The 26,346-nt window shown below is 35.7% G+C and overlaps 1 protein-coding gene across 7 annotated transcripts in view; it reads right to left on the bottom strand.

Moving 5' to 3' along the window:
• tanc2a (tetratricopeptide repeat, ankyrin repeat and coiled-coil containing 2a) overlaps positions 1–26,346 on the bottom strand; it is a 248,094-nt gene that overhangs the window by 72,390 nt on the left and 149,358 nt on the right. For 5 of the 7 annotated variants that reach the window (XM_021473490.3, XM_073944348.1, XM_073944349.1 and 2 more), the window contains one exon: positions 16,751–16,933. In XM_021473490.3, the coding sequence (XP_021329165.1) occupies positions 16,751–16,933 (183 nt within the window). Of the gene's footprint in view, positions 1–10,061; positions 10,183–16,750; positions 16,934–26,346 lie in introns of those variants that run through there. The other 2 variants (XM_021473495.3, XM_073944351.1) reach the window with 1 other exon arrangement.

The raw sequence follows: 26,346 nt of genomic DNA, 5'->3' as shown, positions 1-26,346 counted from the left end.
TGGCAGTTTCTGAAAAGAGACAAGCCCTGCGCTTTAAAAATATCTCTACGATTAACAGACAGCCTCCCACATAGACAGGTCTCAAGATGACGGATCCTCAGCGATCTGTTACTAATATAATGACAGTGCTTTTCCATTTCTACTCATGCTGTTGGACACCTTCTCATTCTACAGCACCAGAACTGCCAGGACACCTGCTATTACAGGAAAGCCAACACTCATTTAGAGAGAGACACCTTTAGATGAGCCCATGTTGACAGAGAAATCTCTGCTGTGATTGGCTGAGCTGACAGAATGTTCGTGGATACACTGCATAACATCATTTCACCTTTTTTTTAAAGTAAATATAGATTCCTCTGTTATACAACATCATGTTTGACTTTGTTTACACTTCATGCAAGATAATGTGCAGAATTGGATGAGTTCTGTGAACAGTCTTTGTGGAAAAATCATCAATTATTCACATATTTTGATTCGAGCTGTTTATTGATGCCGGCTTTCTGCTCTTTTTTTAATGTATTCAAAAGAGAATTATTGTAATGAAACACTAAATACTGATACACAAAAAATATGATCTGAATTGCATTTTTTTCACAAAATGTCCTCCCATTTTTACTGTAATATGATATTATTATTAAAAGATACTGGTAAATTTACCACTGACTTTAATAAATGAATTACGAATGAATGAAAAATCAATTTTCAGCACTAAAATTTAGCACAACTTATTATTCACTTATCATTAATGTATGCTAGGGGTGTAACGGATCATGTTTGATCCGTGATTTGTACAGATCACAACCCAAGGAATACACGGTGTTTTCAAACCTTTTGTTTGGAAAAAGTCAGGAAAGTGGGTGTGTCTAGCTCTGTTTGGGTGGGAGTGTCGGGGGCGGGAAAAGGGGGAGGAATTGAATAAAAATGGGAGTTTCCATTTGGGCACACGCTGATTTTCACAGAAGAAAAACAAACACACACACGCAGGGGAGAAAGACCGCGACTGTGTTTAATGAGTGGAGCGCTTGATACCACACATCGTATAAGAGAAAAAAATCTCTGCATTTCTCGGTAACTCAGATGCACTCTGTAGGTCAGAAAGCCGTGTGAGTGTAGACAATCCTGTCACAAAGTGCGGTGAAAATTCAACACGACGGTCGGCAATAGTTTGCTTGCTGTGTTCACATTTTTACACTCAGAGAGCAGCATTTACAGCGGATCTTTCAGTCCATAATATTGTAGTGATATTAACGTAAACTAAGTCATACTCATGAATGAATGCCACACACTCAGAGACGTAATATGGCACTCCCAGGTACAGACGTCCAGTCTACATGCTGGAATACATGCTAATGTCTCATGGCCGTGACGCAGCTTCAAAAATTTGTTTCAAACCGGATGTACGAATTTGCTCGAAGTAACCCTAAAACAACCAATTTTCACTTCTTAGTGAAATATGTGTCCTAAAAGTTTTTTTTAGCAGTGTGTGACACATATATGACTGTCAATAACTCAAAAAATGTGTTTTGGTGTTTCGTGACCCTTTAAAACCAAAAGTGTCTTGCAGTACTGTTTTTGTAATAAATGGAAAGCAAATGACATTGGTCTCCTCCCCATTTTGGCTGATCCGAAAAACGGTCCATTAATCCATGATTAAAAAACCATAACGTAATCCAAAAAGTGAGATTTGTGATCCGTTACACCAATAATATATGCTGTTAAGAATGTTTCCAGAGGAAAACGACTATTTCATTAATATTCATTGATAAAATTATTTTAAAAAATTATATTGTTCCTTTATTGATATAAAAACATGTTTTGGCCCATGTCTTATAAAAATGAGAGGAAAAAACATCTCGAACAGACTAACAGATGTATGATGGGCATGGTGGCAGGCACAGATTGCTATTTCAGAGCTGTGAGAACTCAACTCTGAATGACAGTTCCCTTGGGCTGCATTTTGAGGCAGTTTGCACCCTTATACTGCAGAACAACTGTCAAAACCACACATTTCTTGTGATTTTAATGTATTGGGAAACGAGTATCCAAGAAACAAAACCAGAGGAAGCGAACAAGCTAAAATAGCCTCCAAAAGCTGACAAAACTTTTCATTATAAACACTAACACATAAATAAAAAAGAGAAACAAGCCGTGCCACAACAGTGATAATTGCAAGAGATCACTCTTTATGAAAACTATAGTGCCCTAATATTAGCAGCCTTGGTAAAAAAAATAAGCAAAGGCTGTAAAAGGGTGGCACGGTGGCTTATGGTTAGCACTGTCACCCCACAGCAAAAAGGTCGCTGGTTCAAGTCCAAACTGGGCCAGCTGGTATTTCTGTGTGGCGTTTGTTCTCCCCGTGTTCGTGTGAGTTTCCTCCGGGTGCTCCGGTTTCCCCCACAGTCCAAAGGCATGCGGTACAGATGAATGGAATAAACTAAATTGTCCGTATTGTATGACTGTGAGTGTGTGTGAGAATGAGTGTGTATGGGTATTTCCCAGTACTGGGTTGTGGCTGGAAGGGCATTCGCTGCATAAAACATATGCTGGAATAGTTAACAGTTCATTCCGCTATGGTGGAATAGCGACTAAGCCGAAGAAAAATGAACAAATGACAGCTGCAAAAATGTTTTTGTTCTCCAGCTGTAAGTATTGGAGTTTGTCTGGCCATTTAAACCATGTCTTCCTAACAGACAGACACACACATCCTCTTCCAGGCTGATTTATGACATTTAAAGTTGACTGGGATTTCTTAATTATTGCCTTGATTGAGGAAATTGGTATTTTGAGTGTTTTTGGCATTTTCTTATTGCCATTTGCCATTTTGTGAAGCTCAACAACCTTTTGCAGCAAATCACAGCTTTGTTATTTGTTTTTACCCATTATGATGAATGACAAAGGCTACATTTACGCTATAGCCAAAAACTGAAAAGCATTTTAAAAAGTTTTCACATTTGCATGACATCATTTCAAAACAATCGGTCTTAATACGTCTATGAAAACAATCAGAAACGCTGTATTATGTATGCCGGACCAGTATTTGGTGCTGTCTCCTTATTAGCTTATTAGGAGTGATGACTTAAGGAATGTACAATGCCATGTGTGTAAGATCCGTCTCTACTGTTGGTTGTAATGTGAAGTAAATCCATATTTTGGTGACGAGGTGTTAAGAAACAACAACAACAACAATTCCAAAAACTCTGCCACTGTCGCGTTTGCCTTTAATCTACACTCCTCAAAAGACGTACAGTACTATACATGCACATGACGGCATCGTCTTCAAAGATTCTCATTTTTGGGAATTTACAGGAACACAAAAACTATGGCATTTACAAAAACTTCCACTTTGAAATGAGTTTTTAGCCACATAAACAAAATGCTGTTGTCATGTAAACAAGCAGGCAAAACACATAAAGAGCTTCCATTTTGGCTGAAAATGTTGTAGTGTGAATGGCCACTGAATGAGTAAAAGTAAAAGTTCTCAGTAAAAGCCCTTGAGAAACATCCCAGTGGGCAACTTGACATAAAAAAGCATGTCAAAGATGCACATCAAATTGATATCTAACATATTGCAATCAAAAAACACACCAAAAATCAATTACAGGACTGTCCAGTGATCAGATGTCAATTTGATGTCGTTTTGACACCAAGGTAGTTTACATATATCATAGGAACACAAAATCCAGAGTAAATGTATCATTTGGAATTGAAGCTTTCAGAATAATGTTGTTATTTTGGTGGTAAAAAAGGCATCAAAGTGACAATGTCAAATGGATGTTTTTTTTTTTTTAAGTTTTATAATGTCCTTTTCACATCAAGTTGTCCGCTAGGAGTTGGTCATGGTTGAAAAATGTCCTGTTTGAAGTCACACAGGCGTATTATAAATGCAAAATATTCCAATTCTCATATATATATATATATATATATATATATATATATATATATATATATATATATATATATTTAAGGGTGGAGCCGAACCCGAATACGGTATTCGGAAAGGCACGAATAGCGTGTTTTTACGAATACTTATTTCGAACAAATACTTGAAAAATTATTTGTATTCGGGAGCAAGAAAAACACTATATCAAAAAGCAGCGTTTCCTCAAGAGACCACAGTGCATGCCCGCGTGAGAGAGAGAGAGAGAGAGAGAGAGAGAGAGAGAGAGAGAGAGAGAGAGAGAGCGAGCGAGCGAGCGAGAGAGACGCTCAGTCGGAGGGCGGGGCGGAGGTGTCTGGCACAATCTTCTCCACAGATAGTCAGAGAAGGCTCGGCTGAGCGAAAAAAACATTTTACTGCATCACTATTTTTGTTAAATAGATTTTTGTACCTTAATTGGGTTCCAGATGCAGTTTATAAACTTGTAGTGGAGTTTGATCGGGATCGGGAAGTTTGCAATTGGGTGCTCTCTGTTTACGCAACGTTAGCTCTGTTAGCGCGGTAATTTAGACAATAGACTGTTGACAGAGTAACGTTAACGTTCGTTTATAAAGGTTAAAATGATGCTTGTGCTGTTGTGTCGAATATTATGCACCTATGGGAGTTATACGGTACGCCTACATTACTGTCTTTTGCAGACAGCAAGATATATGCTATAGGCTAGTTAACCTTAGCATAGCTTCCCGTCACTTTTTATTAACTTGAAACTCCTCAAATACATTTGGGCACCCGAATAGAAAAAGAGTGAGACTGCTGCTGAGCCATTTCTTGGTCCTCCACCAGTCTAAAAAAAAAAAAAACATGTTCTTTGTGGAAGAATTTTAGTCAGTGGAGCTGCAGATAAAACAAAGTGATACTGTATAATGTGGGCAAAAGTGAAATCGGCAGAGATATTAAACATCTGTCAACATCTTCTATGCATAATCATTCATTTCTTTTCGGCTAAGTCCCTTTATCAATCTGGGGTTGCCACAGTGGAATGAACCACCAATTTATCCAGCATATGATTTACGCAGTTGCTGCCCTTCCAGCTGCTACCCAGCACTGGGAAACATCCATACACTCTCTTTCACACACATACAATAGGGACTATTTAGCTTACCCAATTCACCTGTATTGCATGTGTTTGGACTGTGGGGGAAACCGGAGCACCCAGAGGAAACCCACGCCAACATGGGGAGAACCCAGTCAGGGCTCGAACCAGCAACCTTCTTGCTGTGAGGCGACAGTGGTACTCACTGTGCCACCGCGCAACCTTCTATGTAATGTATTATCACATGCACTAAAAGCATCCTCTCCTGATACTGTCTGTGAACCCCCCACAAGCATCAATCCCCTCAATCAGCACAGCTATGTTCTGCTAAATCCTCCACAAGCACCAAACCATCAACACAGCCACATTCTGCCCCAGCAAGTCAGTTTCAAACATAAAAAAGTAAAAAAAAAAAAAACTTTGTGTCTGTTTTGTGGCAGGCAGATGACAATAGCAGGGCTGTATGTTTTAGTATTATATAGAATACTTTTGTTCTGCCAGATCTCCCAGGCAGGGTTTATTAAGATTTATTTAGTTAATTTTAGTATTTGGAATTCTGTCCATTGGAAATAAGTTCTTTCAGAAGAAGAACAGTTTTTTGAAATATTATTTGTTTTTATTCTGTCTATTCAGTGTCCTTCAACAAGAACAGTGGTGGTGGGGTTCATAATATTCACAATGGGATTTTATTAGTTGTTGGTTTAACCATGGATGAGATAATGGCTTCTATGTTATTTTCTTTTCAATGACATTTCTTGTCACATGTTCAAAAACAACAACCAATATTGCATGTCTATAATTTATATAATGGGTATAATTAAACAATACTTTCACTATAACGTAAATTAGAAGTGTAATAGAAAAAATATATATTTTTGCGCCATTTTGAATTTTACTCGAATACAAATACAAATACAAATACAAATACTTTTCCCACTCAACAAATACAAATACAAATACAAATACCGGCTGCTCCGCACATCCCTAATATATATATATATATATATATATATTTATTTATTATTATTATTATTTTTTTTTATGTATGACAATAATTGTTGCGCACACACAAAGAGTTGATTTTTAATTTATTTCTCAACGATACCAGATATTTTGGGATATATTTTGGAATAAGCAAAACACCAAACGTTTAAAAAATAAAGACATTTAATTCACACTGTTAACAACTTCCTGTAGAAAATACAGTTACTTACTGGCAGGAGTTTGTCTATGTCAATATTATACATATAATATAGCACTATTAAACAAAACATGAGGTTGACCAATGTGTGGCACAATTCACATAACAACAAAGAAAAATATAAAATTATAGCTGAAACAGACAATTTTCATTGATAAAATGCCAAATCAAAGCTGAATCAAGGCAAGTTTTTAACCTAGATTTAAAACACAGAGAGATTATATTAATCTAATACAGAGGGGCAGAGCATTCCACAACCTATGATCAGCTTTGCCAGTAACTTACTGTAATTCAATTACAGCAAAAATACTGCATTTTCATTTACAGCCGCCTTTATCTCGCTGTACAGTATATGTAATGACAGTAATGTATGTCTTTACTGCAAAATAGAATAATTTCACAATGCAACTTTAAAATACAGTAGCATACTGCTTAACTGTCCTACAGTAAAATACAGTTAGTTCGTTCACTTTATTCATCAAGGGTCGCCACAGCGGAATGAACCGCCAACTTATCTAGCACATGTTTTACACAGCGGATGCCCTTCCAGATGGAACCCAGAACTGGGAAACACCTATACACTCTTATTCACACACATACACTACGTTCAATTTAGTTTATTCAAATCCTCTACAGCGCATGTCTTTGGACTCTGGGCGAAACCAGAGCACCCTGAGGAAACCCACGCGAACATGGGGAGAATATACAAACTTCAAACAGAAATGCCAAGTGGCCCAGCCAGGCCTCAAACAAGCGACCTTCTTGCTGTGAGGCGACAGCAATACCCACTGCGCCACCCCACATAAATTGTCAATAATGCATATTTACCAAGGGTGCCAATATCAGTGGAGTGACATGTATTAAATGCCAACAACATCAAACATTTCTCTCTCACTACCTTAAGTAGATCCTTCTTGTTTTAGTTCTGCCATAAAACAGAACAGCTGGTTGGTCAATGCACCCGACACCCATCAGAGCTCATCTGGCACGATTTGTACACCGTGACTCCATTTTAATGAGAAGTGACGGCTCATTTATGTCTCTGGTGGGAAGGTGGCAGCAGGGAGTGAATGTCACTTCCCAACAGGCATCCTCAAATGATGTGGGTGAGTTATGTAAAGCATTGCTCTGGAGACAGCACCTTACACCAAGACCTAGTAACAGGGTGGATGCTTTAATTCCAGTGTGTTTCTAAAGCATAATCACACATATTTGTCCACATGAAGCTTGCCGCTGAGGATGTTGTGGGTGGTTTCCAGGGTTTTCCTATGCAGTTGCTATTATTGCTACGTGGGTTAGTGTAAATGGTTGCTAAGCAATTACTCATGTCATTATGACAGGGTTTCCCCAAATGGGGTTTTGTGAACTCCTAGTGATGATAAATTGCTAATAATTAAATCATACGTAAAATAAAATGTGTACATTTATAATTCATTAATAATTAATTATTTGCAAGATTCAATGAAAAAAATTTATTCAAATAAGATTTCTTCGATTTACTAAATTTCTTTAAAGATAAGTGGTTGTAAACAACTTATTTGGGCTGAATTTAAACAAACAAATTAAGTTAAATCTACTAAATTTAATTTGTTTGTTTAAATTCAACCAATATAAATTCTTGTAAACAAAAAATCAGTGTAGAAATCAAAAATATGTTGCTAATAAATACAAATAAAGTAAAACATAAAAATACATGTCTAAAAAAATAACGTAACGTTTTAAAAATATAAAATCATTTTTCAATGATTTTAATTAAACTACAATATTTTATTTCAGAAGGTTTGAGCTGGCAGTCCTTTAAGTAATGCTTGCCATTGATTTATTTTAGTTTTAGTATTAATAGAATATTTTGGGCAAGTTTTAAAGTTATTCTGTTCATCAAGGTGCCATTTATTAAATGTATTTTTTTTTAATTGTTACATATATATTTATTAAATATTTATTTTGTTGTATTGTTTTGTAGTTACTCCAGTAATTATTTCTTTTATTGCTATTAATAATAATATTAATAATAATATTAATAATAGTTATAATAATAATTATTATTATTAATATTAGGGATTTCTGAAGGATCATATGACTCTGAAGACTGGAGAAATGAACCTGAAAATGCTTCTTTAAAATTACTGGAATAAATTATTACATTAAATGATAAACTACTTTTGAACAGTTATTTTAGAGTGCAATATCATTTCACAATTGTACAATTTGTATTGTAATTTTAAGGAAATAAATGCAGCCTTGGTGAACAGGAGAAGCTTATTTTTAAATATTAAAAAATTCTACTGGCCCCAAACTTTTGACTGGTAGTGTATACAGTATCACATGAACTTGCAGAACCTGAGGTATCATACTGTACATGTTAAAAGGTTTAGGATGGGTCACACACCAACGTTTAGCCCCATTTAAAACAAAATTATACAAAAAAAAATGTCCTCACTACTTAAAATCAAGTGGTTTTAACATATCTTACATAAAAAATATTCTGAAGAATACCGCAATGGTCAATGGATGGTCATTGACATCCAACTTACACTGTAAAAACATTTATACTTTTTTTTGGTGATTCAAATGACCTTTTCAAGTCATCTCGACTTACATCAGTCAAACTGACTAAACTTTATATAACTTAAACAATTTTGTTGAAATTAGGTATGGGAGGATAACCATTTTAAGGTATACCACGGTTTGAAAGAGTCAAGGTTTTACAACAGCCAAGCCTTTCTGTTACACCGTAGAGTATATGTACATTTTTTGTTTGATTTTATTTTATTTTTTTTACACATTTTTTTTTGTTTATCTCCAGCAGAAAAGATATCCAAACATGCTGTTTTAAGTTGTTATGAAATCTGTGTTTTTGAAATTAACAAAGACAGCAGAAGTCAACGACTTATTTGAATTATTTAGCCTGACATGTTTACTGTTATAAAGTATTTCTGAATGAATACTTCAAGTTTCTCAAAAGAAAATATGTATAAACTTTTATTTTTTTACCCAGACAATTGAAAAGAACATATTTTAGAGCAGTAACCACAATACTGGGAAACCACAATATTTTGCTTCAAAGTTATCATTTCGTCAGAATCTTATACCGGCCCATGTCTATGGCTGAAGCTTGACTAACCTATTAATATAAGTTGAAGCTCCTTATGTTTTAGTAAAAGCAAGATAAATATGATTGCCTTTGCTACACTTTTAGCTAGAAGGAAAATATTGCTGAAATGGAAGAAAATTTTACTTTAAGCAATGGCTTCTGGAACTCCACCACCTGACCTTAGGAAAAATATGATATACTGTAAGAATGTGTGCTGATATGCTTTTTCTCACCTGGCAACCTGTTTTAGGTCACATAAAGAAGATGGACCCCTCGGTCATTTTATAAGAATAGAACCAGTGTTATTTTTTCCCCTTTTTTTTCTTTTCTTTTATATATAAGTACGAAATATGTTTTACTTATTATTATTTTTTATTTGTATTTTATCTCAATATTGTTTTATATTTTATATTAGTGAAAAGCTATTTACTGTACGTTTCATATCTAACATTTATAATAGAAATACTTTTAAACAAAAATAATAATAAGTTGAAGCAACATTAAAAAAATAATTGTCTTGACTTTTTGTCATTACATTTTCTACAGTGTAAAAACCCAAAAAATAATACTAGGTCAGTCAATGGCTGTTAAAACATCTTCCTTTGATTTGAACAGGTTTAGAACAAGTGGAGGATGAGTACATTTGGGGTCACCTGTCCCATTTAATAGTTTAACAATTAGTCTAAGAGTTCAAACTCATAATCACAGAAATGACCAACCAAAACAGTGATGCTTGACAAAATCAAAGTACAGTAACCGAACAAAAGAGAACAAGTCTAAGTGACAAAATGCTCACCGTCTTAATCCAACAACAGATTTCTTCTTTTCCCTTCTCACAAACAGATAAATCCATTGTTACATTCTCTCGATCATAAAGCAAACTAGTGCATCTACTCCGCTGATCTTGAGAAACTGATACTCATGATGAGGGAAGAGGTGAGAGGAGGAGGAGGAGGAGCGAAAGAGAGAAGCTTGGCTTTGGGATGGAGAGAGAGGGAAAAAAGCAAATCATGGCGCATGTGGAAGTCACGGCGTCACCTGAGACAGGAAACGAGGTGGTGTCACGCTTCCAATTATATCCTACGTCTGCGGCCCCCCTGGAAGCTTAAACGGCAGGCTATTTTGAGCCAGCAGAGGAGAGGTGCCAGAACAAGAGGAGTGAGTGAAGAAGACAATGGTGTTTAAGAGCCCAGGGGGACGACTCATCCATTCAGAGATGCTGTTGTCATGACGAGGGGGCGGAGCCACGTTAGAGGAGATATTTCTCAAGTGCCTTTAGTGCAAAGAAAGAATCCAGAAACCACCAGAATACCATTGCAACAGAAACTTTCTAAAGTATGTATAAATGAAATCAGCACCTACTAAAAACACAAACCAGTGTTCAGTATTTGTGAATTCCTTGCAATCTCATAAGATCCATTTGTGGGCAATTACCGTTCTGAATTGATAATGAGTGGCTCAATGATAGTTGCAATATAGAGCTATCAGACAGCCAATAAGAGCAGCCTGAAAGATGTACAGAGTCATTTGAATAGGAGTGTGTCACATTCGCACACACAGACACACTTAGTCAGAGCAGCTTATTAACACAGTGAGTGTCAAAGGCAGTGCATAGACACTGCATATTCAGTCTTTCACACTTCTTCCCTTCTTTCTGCCATATGTCCCAGTCACAGGCACAATTTTGGGGAGCACATCCATCCACTCTTTCATCTGTCCATACCTCCACTTTCTCTTTCTCATTTCCACTTTCTCAGGCATACACCTGTTCCTTAATGCATTCATCCATCCTTCCATAAATGCCCCCTTTTCACACACATCCATAAATTATAACCCATCCATCTATTCATTCATCCATCCATCCACTATTTTCATACATTTATAAATGCTTATGTCCACAATTTTTTTAATCAGTGCATCCATCCATCCATCCATCCATCCTTCCATCACATAGATTAATCCATTTATACTTGTTCAATCCATCTGCACGTTTGATTCATCCATCCATCCATCCATCCATCCATCCTGCCGGCCAGCCAGCCAGCCATTTCTTTTCTTCCAATCATAAATACTTCTGTCCACTTATTTCTTAATCAATCCTTCCATCCATCACACACATTCAACTATTAATTTTGTTCCATCCATCCATCCATCCATTTCTTTTCAATCATTCATTAATACTTCTGTCCACTTATTTTTTAGTCAGTCCATCCATCACACACATTTATTTCTTCTTTGTTCCATCCATGCATTCATTATTTAATCCATCCATCCAGCTATTTCTTTTCATCCATTCATAACTACTACTTTCCACTCATTTCTTTGTCCATCCATCTATCACACATATTCATCTATTTATTTCTTGTTTCATCCATCTATTCATCATTTCATCCGTCCATCTATCCACAATTTTTTCCATTCATAATTGTTCCCTTCTTTTATCCATCCATGCAGTCCCTCTTTTTTCATCCATTCACGCATACACATCGTTCTTTAATCCATCCACACATATTCATCCATCTGTTCATCCATCCAGCTTCCATCATTCTTTCATCCCTTCGGCAATGCATTCTTTCATTCATCCATGCTTGCATCCACTTATTATTTTGATCAGGTGAAAGAACAGGTGGGTGGGTGCACTATCCACCCATCTGATCTTTATTTTATTCATTCACCCACCCACCCATCCACTATTTTTCTCATCCATTCATAAAAGCATTCCTTCTTTCCATGCAGTTATATTTATTTATCCAGCCACATATACAGTACATCATTCCTCAATCCATCCATACACATACTTATTTCTCTGTTCAAACAGATTCTTCATTCTTTCATCCCTCCTTTCACCCCTCCATCCTTTCAAACATTTATTAATCCTTTTATTCATCTTTACATCCAACCATGCAGGCATGTAAAAACAAGAAGACTGCGGCGGAGGGGGCATGTGTTTACATGTTTACCTACATATAATTGTAAAACTCTCACCAGAATGCTGGTGATTACTGTAATTGCACTGGTTAAGATGGCTGGGAGGGTTAAAGGTCATTGTTCAGTCACTGGAACGGAAGCAGTTGCTCGGCAGTGATTGCCATCATTAGGGTGTAAATGTAGCCTTCAGTTCCAGGAACTGACTCTCACATAAAAACGGGGGACGAAACCCCCTTAAAATGTTTCAACTTGAGAATAACCCCAAGACTATTCATCTGGAGTGCCATGAGATCATATGAGCTGAGTCTCCCACCAGCTCCCATCAGTAATTGCAGCTTAAGTCATTCAAGACAAAGACACTAGATTTTATCTTAAGCCCATTAAAATGTACGGCGCAAAGCGTGGGGTAATTTGTGGGGAAAAAAAGAGCTTGAATAATGAAAGCGTATGTAAGATCAGAAGGGCTGGTCAAACACACACACTTATCAGTAATCTGTATGAAGTAAGAGCAAACCTTTAGTAGCCAGTACAAATCTAACAGACAAGGATTCAGGTGTATCCCTCTGCATTAAAGAAAATTTTCACTTGTTGTCATTCCAAACTTTCTTCAGTGGAACACAATAGATGGCATATGAAGAACATCCATCTTATGAGCATGAACTATCATTCATTCATTCATTTTCCTTTCGGCTTAGTCCCCTTTTTAATCTGGGGTCGCCACAGCGGAATGAACTGTCAACTTATCCAGCATATGTTTTATACAGCGGATGCCCTTTCTAGCTGCAACCCATCACTGGGAAACATCCATATACACAACATAAACTACACTGTAAAAAAAAAAAATTTAAATTAAATTTTAAACATTGCCGAATAACAGGAGTGTCAAAATACAATAAGAAATACAATTAAATATAATTGCATAAAACAACAACAATATATTAAATTAACAATATATTATGATACAACTTTTCAAAGTTATTTGCCAAGTTTAAACTGTACAGTAATTTTATTTGACATAAGACTGCAAATATGTATTTTTCATTTGATACAGTTTTATTTGTATCTTCAACTGAATAGAAATTAAATAAATCATTTATTTTCTTTTTTAGAACATAACTGAGCTTTTAATAGTCCTTTATAAGGGATTTATAAAGCATAAATAGTCCTCACTTTAGATTAGGTCACAAAACTGGATGAAGTTGACTTATAGCAATTACTAACATAAAAATTAACTATTAGTGTATGCTTAATAGATGATTCATAGTGTGTAGTTACCATAAAGTGTTACCAAAAATCGGTGTTTTTTTTTTTTTTTTTTTTTGTCTATGTAATGTGAAACAGTGTTATCTGGTTAGCCGTGTTCATAAAATATGCTAATTACTTTAACACATGCACGTGTCTAAATGCACAGTAAAAAAAATATATATAATACCAAGTCCTGATAGATATATGTGCATCACAGGGTCATTGGAAATATGTGCTTCGGATTAGATTTTTGGGACGTTTGACTGCAGTTTCTATGCAAAATAAACAATATGGACATATGATGCCAACACCTTTTGCTCCTTTTCACATTAATGATATTTGCAGGGAAATATTATCTACAAATAAATTCTTATTTATGTGTTGTTCTTCGCTCAATACCATATAAAAAGCTCAAAACAACTTTTCTGCCATGGTCAGTTTGCTTGGTAGCTATCCTTGTACCTAGAGTACATATGGCAGCCCACATAATATCTGCTGAAATAATATCTATGAATATAAATAACTGTGACTGAAGAAAATCTGTTGATAACATTGTGGTGACATTACTAAAATAACATTGCAAGTTAACTTTTTTACAAGTTTTAGTTGACATCTTTGGTGGATTAACTGTATTAAGGTATACATACTACATCTTCAGCATTCAAATAAAACAAAAAGAGTGTTTTTGAAGAATGAAATCAAATATGACACATTGTGGGAAAAAATAAACAGTGAGCCAATATTTGGAGTAGCACAGGGCTGGACGAACAATACAGGACATGGAAAGAAAAGTAATCACACTCTCCTCTGTACTGTCCTGCTTCCAGGAGAGTGTGGCTGAAAACAAGTCATTGTGTTGGGCTGAGCTTCCGCGGACAGACCGGACTGGACACAGTCAGTGGAACAACTGGGAAATGATAAAAGCAGGAAAAACAGTGCAGGGATGGAAAAAGTCACTGGCTCCAGTCCAAGCTCACGGGGGAGATGAAAACAGCAGAGGAGGTTAAAGAGAGGATGCAAGCAAAAGTTCACAGGAATAATTCCCATTTCTGATCTTTCATTACTTTACAATAAATGAAGAAAGCACAGGAGGACAGGAAACAATGAAGAAAGACAGAGAGAAACGTGGGAAAAGAGTGAATCAAGAGCCACAGAGCTAGTGCTAACTACTTTAGCAACATGCCAGGGGATTCTACAAAAAAATATCAACAGTATTAAATGTGTAAAAACTTATTTCTTAACAGAAATATATCAAAATATACAGTATATATTCCTTCCTTGTATGTATAAATACATGTATCTCTATCTTCATAAATGCACAGCTAAAGATGTCACTGAACTACCACTGATAGCATCCACTGAAAACAACATGACGCTCTCTGAGGAGGCGATTAGCATTTCTGAAACATTAATGGTGCACCAACACTCCTTCAGCTGAGCAACTTCTCCACAGAGACAAAAAAAGGGAAACTCAGAAAGGAAAATAAAATAATTAGTGCACCCTTGTGGCTGCTAAAAGAAGTGCAGTGAAAAAAAAATATTGTTAATTATTTATATAGAATGTAATATACACATATAAATACCTGACGATGTACAAATGGTGCTTTACAAGGCAAATATGATTTTGTTCTTTTATTATTTTAGTTTGTTCTAATAAACCAAATGAACATTACTGAATCAAGATTACTTATGAGATTACTACTTTACTGAAAAGCAACATGACAAGACAATAAGCCTTGGTTTCTGAGAGGAAAAAGTAACAAAAATATCTTAAGCTTAATATTTCCAATCTTAAAATTTTAAAGCTTAAAATTAGAATAAACATCAGTGGGGTCAAAAATGTTTTCCCTTTCTTTTGTACTTCATTTACCCCATTTGTCCTGGCATAAAAAAACTCACTTTATTAATTATTCAAATTATAAATACTAACTAACTAACTAACTAACTAACTAACTAACTAACTAACTAACTAACTAACTAACTAACTATATATTTATTATTATTATTATTATTATTATATCTAATATTAAAAATAATATTTGAATGATAATATAATCTAAAAAATAATTATTCCTTGAGTTTGTCTCGATTAAAGATATTTTATACTTGTTAAAAAATGTCAACTTAATGTCAACTTAAATGCTGTGATTATTTGAGGTTAGATAATTGATGAGATGTTTTTATTTTTTATTTTTTTGCTGGGGGATCTCTTATTTTAAGGTGCCATATTTATTTTTTATTTTTTGTCATATTTGTCATACTTCCTGCACAAATTAACTGCAAGTTAATAACACATTTGAATAATACCAGCCTAAAATCTATAGCTAATTGCAAACAATGCCTACTTTGACCCAAAAGCGCTGTAGTTTGTGTTTTCCATGCCAAACTGAGGCATGGAAGAGTTTATCAACATATTGAGAAGATGCCAGTTTCTGAGCTGTAAAAAGCGAATTAATTTTGCAATCATTTATAAATGATAAAGACTTGGGCTCTAACTGAGACAAAAGATAAAGCTGTTTCATGTTGACGAAACAAAACTTGATTATAAATTATAAAAATAATAGAGTACTTTTGTTTCAAGTGTGTTGTGTGCTGTCATTTTGGCTGGTCATGGATAAATGAAAATGACACTAAAACTGCCACAAGGTAACAGAAAGTCTTATTGAATGATTCACTGTAGAATTCATTCAAATGATTCCCTCAAAAAGGAGTTATTTAGTAATTAAAGTTACCCCATTTATCCTGGCATTAACTCAATTTTATTTATTATTCAAATTCTTTACCAACTAACTAAATTATTATTATTATTATTATTATTATTATTATTATTATTATTATTATATAATTCTAAATAATAATATATGAATAATAATAATAATGTTTTTTTTTAGTTTTTTTTTTACAAAACTAAAAATAATTATTCGTCGAGTTAGCCTTGATTTAATTTTTTTTTACCTGATAAAAAATTTCAAATAAAAAATGAGATATTTTAATATCTCTCTTCTTTAAAAACACAATCCTTCAGACATCTTTTGCTAAATTCCCTTAATTGCACAAACTTGTAAACCAACTACCCTAAAAATAACACATTCCAACACAATCGTTACCTCTCAAACACGCACACAAACACAAGCTCATTCACACTCTTGCTGGTATGCAAGGTGAAGGCATTTGTGCTCTCTGCGGGAGATCTGGCATTCAGTTGGAGTGTTTGAGAAGGGAAACAGGAGGTGCTTCTCGCTGACACACACAAGTACACAAGCCACGTAAACACAACAGCAACACAAAAACTGAACACACATGGGGTGTTACCTGGCAGTCTCTTGATGGGTTGCAGACGCATGTTGAGGGCCTGATGGGACAGCAGAGGAGAGGAGGGGAGAGAGCGTGTCACGCCCTCCATGATCCGAATGTGCTGCATGCCCTCGGTCACCGGGAGAGGAGGGACAGCGTAATCCCCCTCGAACACACACTCGCCCTCCACGGAGTCACTGCCTGCAGAGAAACACACAGATCGCAATCACTTACACATTCTAATGCCTTACGCTAGCAGGCGACCAATCAGACGAGGCCATTCTGCATTTGCATATCAGAGTCAGAGGCACAAACACACAGTTAGACGGTTCAGCTTATTAACACTCCACTATCAGTGTTCCTGAAGAAATGACACTTCCAGATATAGAATCCCAGAGAAAGAGACAGAGTGAGATTGAACATGGTGACAGACGACTGTAGATGTCATGTTTGTGTAAGTAGACGTACGCGTCTAACACGCAAACACTGATACACCTTTCCCTCGCTAGTGTGCTTAAAGGGACAGTTCACTCAAAAATGAAAATGCTGTCATAAGCTTTGTTTGCAAATGACGCAAATTAGATTTGTGCATCGCATAAAACATTCAAACATAAAACATGGCAACGTATTTTTAACATTGTAAATGCTGTGACCATCTGAGAGTCAGTAAATGATGATAGATTTTTCATTTTGGGGGTAAACACTCTAAGGTGCTTTATTTTTTTGTCATATTTGTGAATATAAGAGATTATTATCTGCACAAATTTACTGCAGGTATAACGCATTGGAATAATACTATGATAGCTGGTTGCAAACAATGTCTATTTGATTCATATACAATGTAGTTGTAACTTTAAGGCACAGAAGAGTTTGTCAACATATTGAGAAGATGCCGGTTTCTTTGCTGTGAAAAGCAAGTCAATTTTGCGCTCTTTCACATGTGATGAAGATCTGGGATCTAACTAAAACAAAGCATAATGCCTTACTCACACAGGGCGACAACGTCAATGCGTCCCATTCACTTTAAATGGGTGACGTCAAGCATTGTTGAAATGAATTGTGTAATTGTGAATTTCTCAATTTTTCAAGCGCCAACTAAAGCATCAGCCAATCATATTACTTTATGCAAACACCACAGATCAGAGAGTAGCCAACTGTGGACTAATTTCATTGGTTGACACTGCTTTGACCATTGCAACAGCTGCAACTTCAGAAACATGCTCTGTCAAGCGTTGATGTTAAGTCTCTGCATGAATTGGGCATGAGGCTGTTTCATATTGACAAAACAAAACACAAAATAGATGTCTTGATCTTTTTGTTTCAAGTGTATTTTGTGCTGGTGTTTCGGGTGGTCGTGCATAAATAAAAAATGACACTAAACTGCCAGTAGGTGACTGAAAGTCTTAATGAATGATTCACTGTAGAATTCATTCAAATGATTCATTCAAAATGGCTGAGTCATTTAGTAATTAAAGTTGCAGTATGACGGATTGAGGTTGAACTAGGTTTTGCGGTCCAAATTAAAAATACTGGATAGATTTTTTTTCCAGCCTGCCCCTCTTCCTCTGACACAGATATCACAAGAAGAATGAGCCTTACACTGTAAGCTGATAAGCTAATTATAGTTTATGTTTGTAATATTTAAAATGTTTGCAAAAAAAGCCACAGGTTACATATCTACATAGGCTGATATAAGTTTAAAATTGAATAATGTCAAACCAAACAGTTCAACTTAGTTATCATCAATGAATCTAATTATACTAATGTAAACCATTGCTGCTGTTATTATGACTATTGGTGACAGATTTTATATGTGTCCTGTTTAAAAATAACACTAAAACTGACAGTAGCTGACGGTCTTAATAATTGATTCACTGTAGAATTCAATCAAATGATTTACTTGAAATGGCTGAGTCATTCACTAATTAAAGGTGCTGAGGACTGAGGTTGAACTAAGTATCGCAGACCAAATTAAAAATATAGGATTTTTTTTTTGTTTCACCCTGCCCTTCTTCCTCAGACACAACAAGCATGCAGGTTACCAGATTGATGAAACTAACAGATCACAAGAAGATTACAATGTAAGCTGATAAGCTAATCACAGTTTATGTTTGTAATATTTGAATTGTTTGCAAAAAAAGAAAAACAAAAGCTCGGATTTGTATAACTTTTTGACTGCAGCTGCCTACACTGAGACAGCCGGAGGTTCAAAAAATAATTGGGTAAACTGGCAGTGGGTGGAGTTACACAGACCAAAACAAAGACAGACATTCTGAAACTAAACTTTTTTTTTTTTTTTTAAGAGCAAAGCAAATTAGCTTTGCTCCGAGACACAAGTTAAATATCTGCAAACTGATATACATTTAAAATTTAATAATGTTCAACCAAACAGTTCAACTTGATTATGAATCTAATTATACTAATGTAAACCATTGCTGCTGTTATTATGACTGGTGGTGTCAGCTTTTATGTTTGTTTGCGCTATTTAAAAATGACACTAAACTGCCAGTAGCTGAACAGAGAGCCTTAATGAATGATTTACTGTGGAATTCATTCAAATAACTCGCTGAAATAGGCTGGGAATTGTAGGATTGAGGTTGAAATAGGTATTGTGGTCCCAATTAAAAATACTGGATAGATTTTTTCTCCTTGCCCCTCTTGCCAGATTGACGATATTTGAAATATTTGCAAAAAATTCTAAATCGTTGATTTTTATAACTCTGAATCCTCATCTTATTTTGGAGGTCAATACTGTCTTTTAGATGCCGCATTTTTGACTGCAGCCGTATACACCAAGGCAGTTTTCATGAAATAAAATACACTGCATTTTTTCCCCAAGGCAACCCGAGGTTCCAAAATATAATTGGGTAAACTAGCAGCAGGCGGAGTTAAAATCAAAGCAAAGACAGACGTTCCAAAACAGAAGATATATTTTTTCAGAGCAAAACAGATGAACTTTGCTCTGAGACGCACAAATGCTTCTTTCAGAAACTGTAGCTATCAAAGTAAACCCTGAATCCAAATATTAATTATGAACTTGAATAATACAGCTTTCTTCATGAGGATGATGATATGTGATGACTGACGAGGCATGTGGTTTCTGTGAAAAGAGCATAAATGCAATAAAAATCTATGTATATTAACATTAGTATGACATGGTAAAAATAAACATTGCACATAGCCTACATATACTGACATAAAAACCAAACAGTTCAACTTCGTTATCATCAATGAATTTAATTATAATAATGTAAACCATTGCTGCTGTTATTATGACTGGTGGTGTCAGCTTTTATATGTGTGTGTGCCGTTTAGCGCAGCAGTGGGCTCGTTATTATGGTTCCTTATGTGTCGATTGCGCAGAATGACTATTTTCTTTAAATGAACTTGCTAAAGAGTTACCGAGATAATATACACGATGAAAGCAAATGGCTCTGTTGATTTGTTGGATATTAGATTTGTAGAATTTTTTATAAAAAAACTTAATTCTCAAACTTTTACAATGCTGAGAAATGTTGTTGTTGCTTGAATAAGCACACACAACATCACCATACTCCAAGAAAATAATACATTTAAAAGAATAAGAAAAAATGAGACGCGGCTACAGAGATACTGCTAAATTAAAGCTTTTTTCTGACTGAAAATCAGACTTAAACATTCCAAGTGTCTGAAAAATCATGAATTTTCCGAGATGTTCAGTTGCCTCTGGATGCTACTGTACTTTGTGCTTTGCTCTTGTTGCTGCGAAATAAAAACCAATCAAAAGATCAACTGAATACAAATGACGCAAGTGACGAATCTGTGAATTATGACTCATCTGTGAAGTTTTTAAAGTGGCAGATTGATGACTAAACAAATGACGGAAGTCAGCAAAATTATACAAGGGCATCAGAATTTAATTTGACTGAACGGATTCATGGGAAGAGGACAAAGAGCTATGATGCAAAACCGAGTACAGCAGAACATGTTGTAATAACTATATAACTCCCTAGCTACATGTAGTAGTTAGTTATTAATATAATTATTTAAAAAAGTTATCCTTAGAGGGCCATGAAACCCCCCGGTCTCAGCAGGGTGATTTCAAAAAGTCAGCAAAGTGGGTCCAGCTTTGTTCAGGTGGGAGTTTAGAAAGACGAAAGAGGGAAAAGATTGCATAAAAAGGGGATTTTCATTACGTGCACTACAGCTGATTTTCACAGTGACAAACACAGACACAGGGGAGATAGACGGTGATTACGTTTACATGAACATCAGTTATCAAATTATCTGCTCTAATCTAAATAAGACAATACTATGATTAAGGTGCTTACATAAGTTGCTTTTTGAATGTTCCTGTCATGATCCTTTTAGCACATAATCCGGTTAACATCATTTTCATCACTGTTCACCGTTCTTTCACTTTTCCTCAGGAGTTTTGTGTAATTTCGGGTGTTTAATTTTTTAATTTGTCGACTTTAACTGCAGTTTGGTACTCTCACTTTCATTCAGAAACAATTCATGCATGCCCTCGTGACAGGAGATATTGGATGCGAGGAACAGCAGGAATAGTGTAGTTTTAATGGAATTTTTGACGCCATATGAGAGAAAAAAGAAAAAAAAAAACTCTGCATTTCTCGGTAGATGCAGAGACTCAGTAGGTGCAGAGAATAGTGTCAAACAGCCATGTGTGTGTAGAATATCCTGTTACAAAATGTGGCAAAAATCCTACACAATGGTAATAGTTTGACTGAGGTGTATATATGTTTACATTCGAAGAGCAGCATTTACAGCGGATCTTTCAGTTCATAATATTTTAGTGATGCTAACGTACTGTAAACTTAGTAACGAAATCATTTTGACTAAGGTATGTCTTTAAAAACTGAAAGACTACTGCTGACGATACTAACTAACTTTGCCACCTGAATAAACATACACAAAGAACACTGATCACACACGTACCAAATCTGTAAAGACAGGACAAAATCACACAAACTGGAACTGCATCTTTTTTTAAAACTAAAAACAAGCGGCAAATAAAAAAAAATAAAATAAAAAAAAAGCTCTTGGGTAAAAAAATGTTCCTTACAAACATTTTTGTTGCGTGTTAGCAGACCACTGTAACCCACATGTCCACACACGATCAGTGCTCTCATCGTGGGAAAAATGGAAACAAAACCTTTGCTGGAGCACATTTAAAAATGCAACACTGACAAACCATATCTTCGAACAATTCTTCTTCTACTACTTGTTTTTATTACGGTTGGCAACAAAACAGGGTATCTCCATTGTGAATGAGGTGCAACTTTATTAATATGAGTGATATAGCTTCGAAGACTGTTGACTGGTTTGAACCAAGTCTCATCCTGGCCAAATCTGCCCACTGGCCTTTGTCTATCATGGCCTCCTAACCATCCCCATATTCAATTGGCTGCATCACTGTCTCCTCTCCTCCAATCAGCTGGTGTGTGGTGTGCTGTCTGGCGCAAAATGGCTGCCGTCGCGTCATCCAGGTGGATGCTGCACACTGGTGGTAGATGAGGAGATTCCCCCCACTGTGTAAAGCGCTTTGAGTGCCCAGAAAAGCGCTATATAAATGTAAGGAATTATTATTATTATTATTATTTCTAATAAATTAATGCTGAAAACTCAAAGACATCACGTTGTACCGGCCGGTACAGTCATAAAGTCTCCACTCTGGAATTTACACAAGGATTTCTTCGCCGTGACGTAGCTTCAAAATTTCTTTTCAAACTGGAAGAACAAATTTGCTTTATTTAAATGTAAAAACAGCCTATTTTCACTTGTTAGCTACATATATGTGTTCTAATAGTGTTTTTATCAGCGTGGGACAAATATATGACTGTCAACATCTCAAAATGTGTTTAGGTGTTTCGTGACCCTTTACTAAATCATTGTAATATGCTGATGTGCTGCTCAAGAGACATTAGTCATTATTAATAATAAAGCTTCTGCCTATGATTTTTAAGAAAACTGGAATACTTTTAGGATTCTTTACTCAATAGTGAGTTCTAAAAAGAGAACTGAAAACCTTTTTGCAACATTATAAATATTTGACTGTCTATCCGACTTTGCTGAATCAGGGTATAATCTGTCTCTAAGTAAATATGGAGAATGGCTTCTACTGTATGGCAGATGACAATGTCCCTATTTGTGCTGCCATTAAAACACCATCATGGGTCTTTCATTAACTACCAATTAAGTTCTAAATTTAATTTGACGCAGAAGAAGGAGGATGGAGCACATTTAATCACACGCATATGACTTTTATCAGACTTGTAAGATCAGAGATGTGAAAAACACTATGAGTCTCTCTTTAGCACACTTCCTGTGAGTGAATTTACTATTCGCAGAGCCAGTAAATCTACGGCGTGTGTGTGTTTGCAGTGCTGATGTTGGGTGGGGTCGGGACTCTGCTGATGTCAAGCAATCTCTTACACCACTCTCTCTCTCTCTCTCTCTCCCTCTCTCACTACTGATTCTTCAACCCGTTTTCTTCCTCATCCATCAGCCCCACCCAACATCCTCATCATACACTCTCATGCATTTCAGAAAACATCACAGCCCATTTTTTTTTCGCAATTCCATCTGTCACAGTGGTTCAGCTTTTTTGGCATAACACTTGAAAATGAAGCTAAAAACAGGTCCCTAGTCATCCTTTTCTGCAATCATACCCAAATGTAAACATCCATATGAAGTTCACAGCAATGACGTCCAAATATGCAGTCTAGCTCACTAGATATAGAATGTCAGAACTCTCTCCTCTTCATATGCACAGAGGGGGAAAATGTTTTGCTAAATGAGTACATGTAAATTTACATCCAACATTGTAATCCATCAACATTACTGCAGATACATATGGCTTTCTTTCCAAAGTGAGAAAGTCTTTGTCCTGTAAATATTGAACATTTTGAAGACTCAAAATATCAGAGCTGAAAACACTGTTTTTGTAATATACTGTGGACAGTGAAAAGGGATGAGATTAGTCAATTGATGTATATTGTGCATATTTCTTTTTTATACCAGCATGTGTTTGCTTTGTACTATTCACTTGCTAAAGATAAAAGTAATTTGATTTTATATTACAATTCAGCAAAGATGACAGAATTTGAATCTTTTTAAATTGGTTAAAACACTAAACAACTTTTATTGCAACTGGAGTAGGCGTTTATATGAATCCATTTCTGAGAGGAACTTAGTATCTTCTTATTTACTTCACATTGTACTTACTTAGTATTTAATTCTATGTGAATGATACATATTATGGCCCGTTTTCACTGAGTGGTACGGTTCGGTGCACTTTTATGGCTGTTTCCACTGTCAAAACATACCAAAAAGCGAACCAAAAAGCTGAACCCTCTCCATCGAACTCGCTCTCCTCAGATGGGATGGTGGGCCAAATCAAAGGTTACAATGGGCTAATTTTGGCACATGGACACTACTTTGGGCAACTCTGGTCTGAAGTGACTAATTTTGCACAAACAGCATGATCTATTTGCGTAAGTCGCATCTGGTGTGAATAAGTTTACATTGATATAAATAAAGAAATATCTATTTTTTATATTATTTTTTATATTATTTTTCTTGTCATTAAACATTTGTTTTTGTATTGCTTAACGGTGATATATTAACTAAACTGCTTCTCTTGAGTGTGATATGCCTTGCATACTAAAGAAGCATTTTTGCAGAAGTAGATGAAGCTGATAGAAATGCAAAGGCCTGATTGCCTAAAATTCACTTGAGCTCTGCAGCTAAACATCCTGCGAGCAGAATTGGCCTGAAACTGAACCCATAATACTGTATGTGCAGTTGAGAGGTCTTATGCTTTTAATGTTGTGCAGAGAATTTGTAGTAAAAGAGGATGTATGTATGGGTGCGGCCAAACGGAGGACCGGACAATGATTGACAAGTGACAGATTCCACTAAACTCCCCTGTTAATATCAGTTCCATATACAAGTTGGAGTTATAAAATGAAAATTGTTGCTCACCTCCTGAATGTAATGTGCAGTGAGGATAACAGAATTCTGTAAATCGAATTATTCCTTTATACTCATAAATTACTAATATTTTTGACACTGAATAAAAACCTTTTCTGACCTTTTTATTGAACACGCATGGAATTGCTTAATTATTCTAACAACATATTGACATTACAAATCTGAGTTTACATCTCACAATTCTGAGTTTACACTGAACTTTGGAATCAGAATCGCAAAACATAAATCTTTAGCTCTCTGAAAACAGACAGCATTGCAAGATGAAAGTCAGAATTTTCAAATAAAAAGTCACAATTACATTTCTCTTTCATCCCACAGGGTGAAAACTTCCATCGTTTCAAAACCCAAACATCATAACCACACCCAAAGAAACAATCTCTCTTTCTCCCCCATCAAACAACTGTTTTTCACGATTCAAGACTCCTCTGAGACTCTCTAAACTCTTTGGCTCTGTAGAAGAGGATTAAACCTCCTTCAGAAACGGTACTAGCTGTCAGATGTGCAATCACTCATTGTATCCTCCTGAATGTGATGCTGCGGCATTGCAGGACGTGAACTGAAACAAAATGCTTTTACACAAGCAGACGGCAAGAGAGCAGCTTGAAGCCTCAGGCGTTAATCATCAGACGGTCTCCGCTTCGGTGGCGCAGAATCAGCTCTAAAGTGTGTCAACCAAAGCCACAATGAACAATAAGACTCTGATAATGCAGTTTCTCCATGAGATGCTTTGAAGAGTTTTGTGCTGTGCATGAATTCGCGATGTGTGTCCACTGCAGATAAGCTGCGTCATAGGATGGCGTCAGACAGGAAGAGGCTATGTTGTGCCCAGTCTGGCCACAGCGACAGATGGCATGAACAGGAAGAGAGGAGAGCAGAGGAAAGACTGATGAATGAAGCACCACCTGCTAGTTACCACACAGACACACTCTTCAATGTGGCACTTCAGTTAGTTAACACACACAAGCACTCTTCATGTGTCATTGTAGTTGGGCTGTTTCTGTTCATGAATATACTTCTGTACAAAAGCAAAAGACAGCTTAAAGTAGAGGCACATCCGTGATATAGGAAATGGTTAGAATGACACAAAACCAAAGCTGATTTTTACATTTGCACCAATAATGTCTGTCAACGTACAAAAACACACTCCAGCACAATTCCAGTTTCACAAATGCTGCATTTTAATGAATCATATATGTTCATACATATGTGCATGCACTCAAGCAAGCATGCATACAGTACAACCACACACACACACACACACACACACACACACACACACACACACACACACACACACACACACACACACACACACACACACACTTCATTGAACATAAGATTTATATAACTTAAAATAAATATACAACAATTATTTTAGAAATGGTAACTGTTTATTTTTAGAAATAGTTACTAATTTTTACAATTATTAATTACAAAATAATTGTATATATAGACTTTTAAAAATGTAATATGGTTTATTTGAAATGTATTTACATATAAATTCAAATACAAAATAAACATAATATTTTTATTATATTATACAAATATGTATTAAAATTTATTTAATAGTTTAATATTTAATAAATCCTCATGTATAAGAATAATATAGAAGTAATCAT

This window comes from Danio rerio, chromosome 3 (genome assembly GCF_049306965.1).
Source record: "Danio rerio strain Tuebingen ecotype United States chromosome 3, GRCz12tu, whole genome shotgun sequence".
Taxonomy (NCBI): domain Eukaryota; kingdom Metazoa; phylum Chordata; class Actinopteri; order Cypriniformes; family Danionidae; genus Danio; species Danio rerio.
This window is presented reverse-complemented; position numbering and strand designations above follow the sequence as displayed.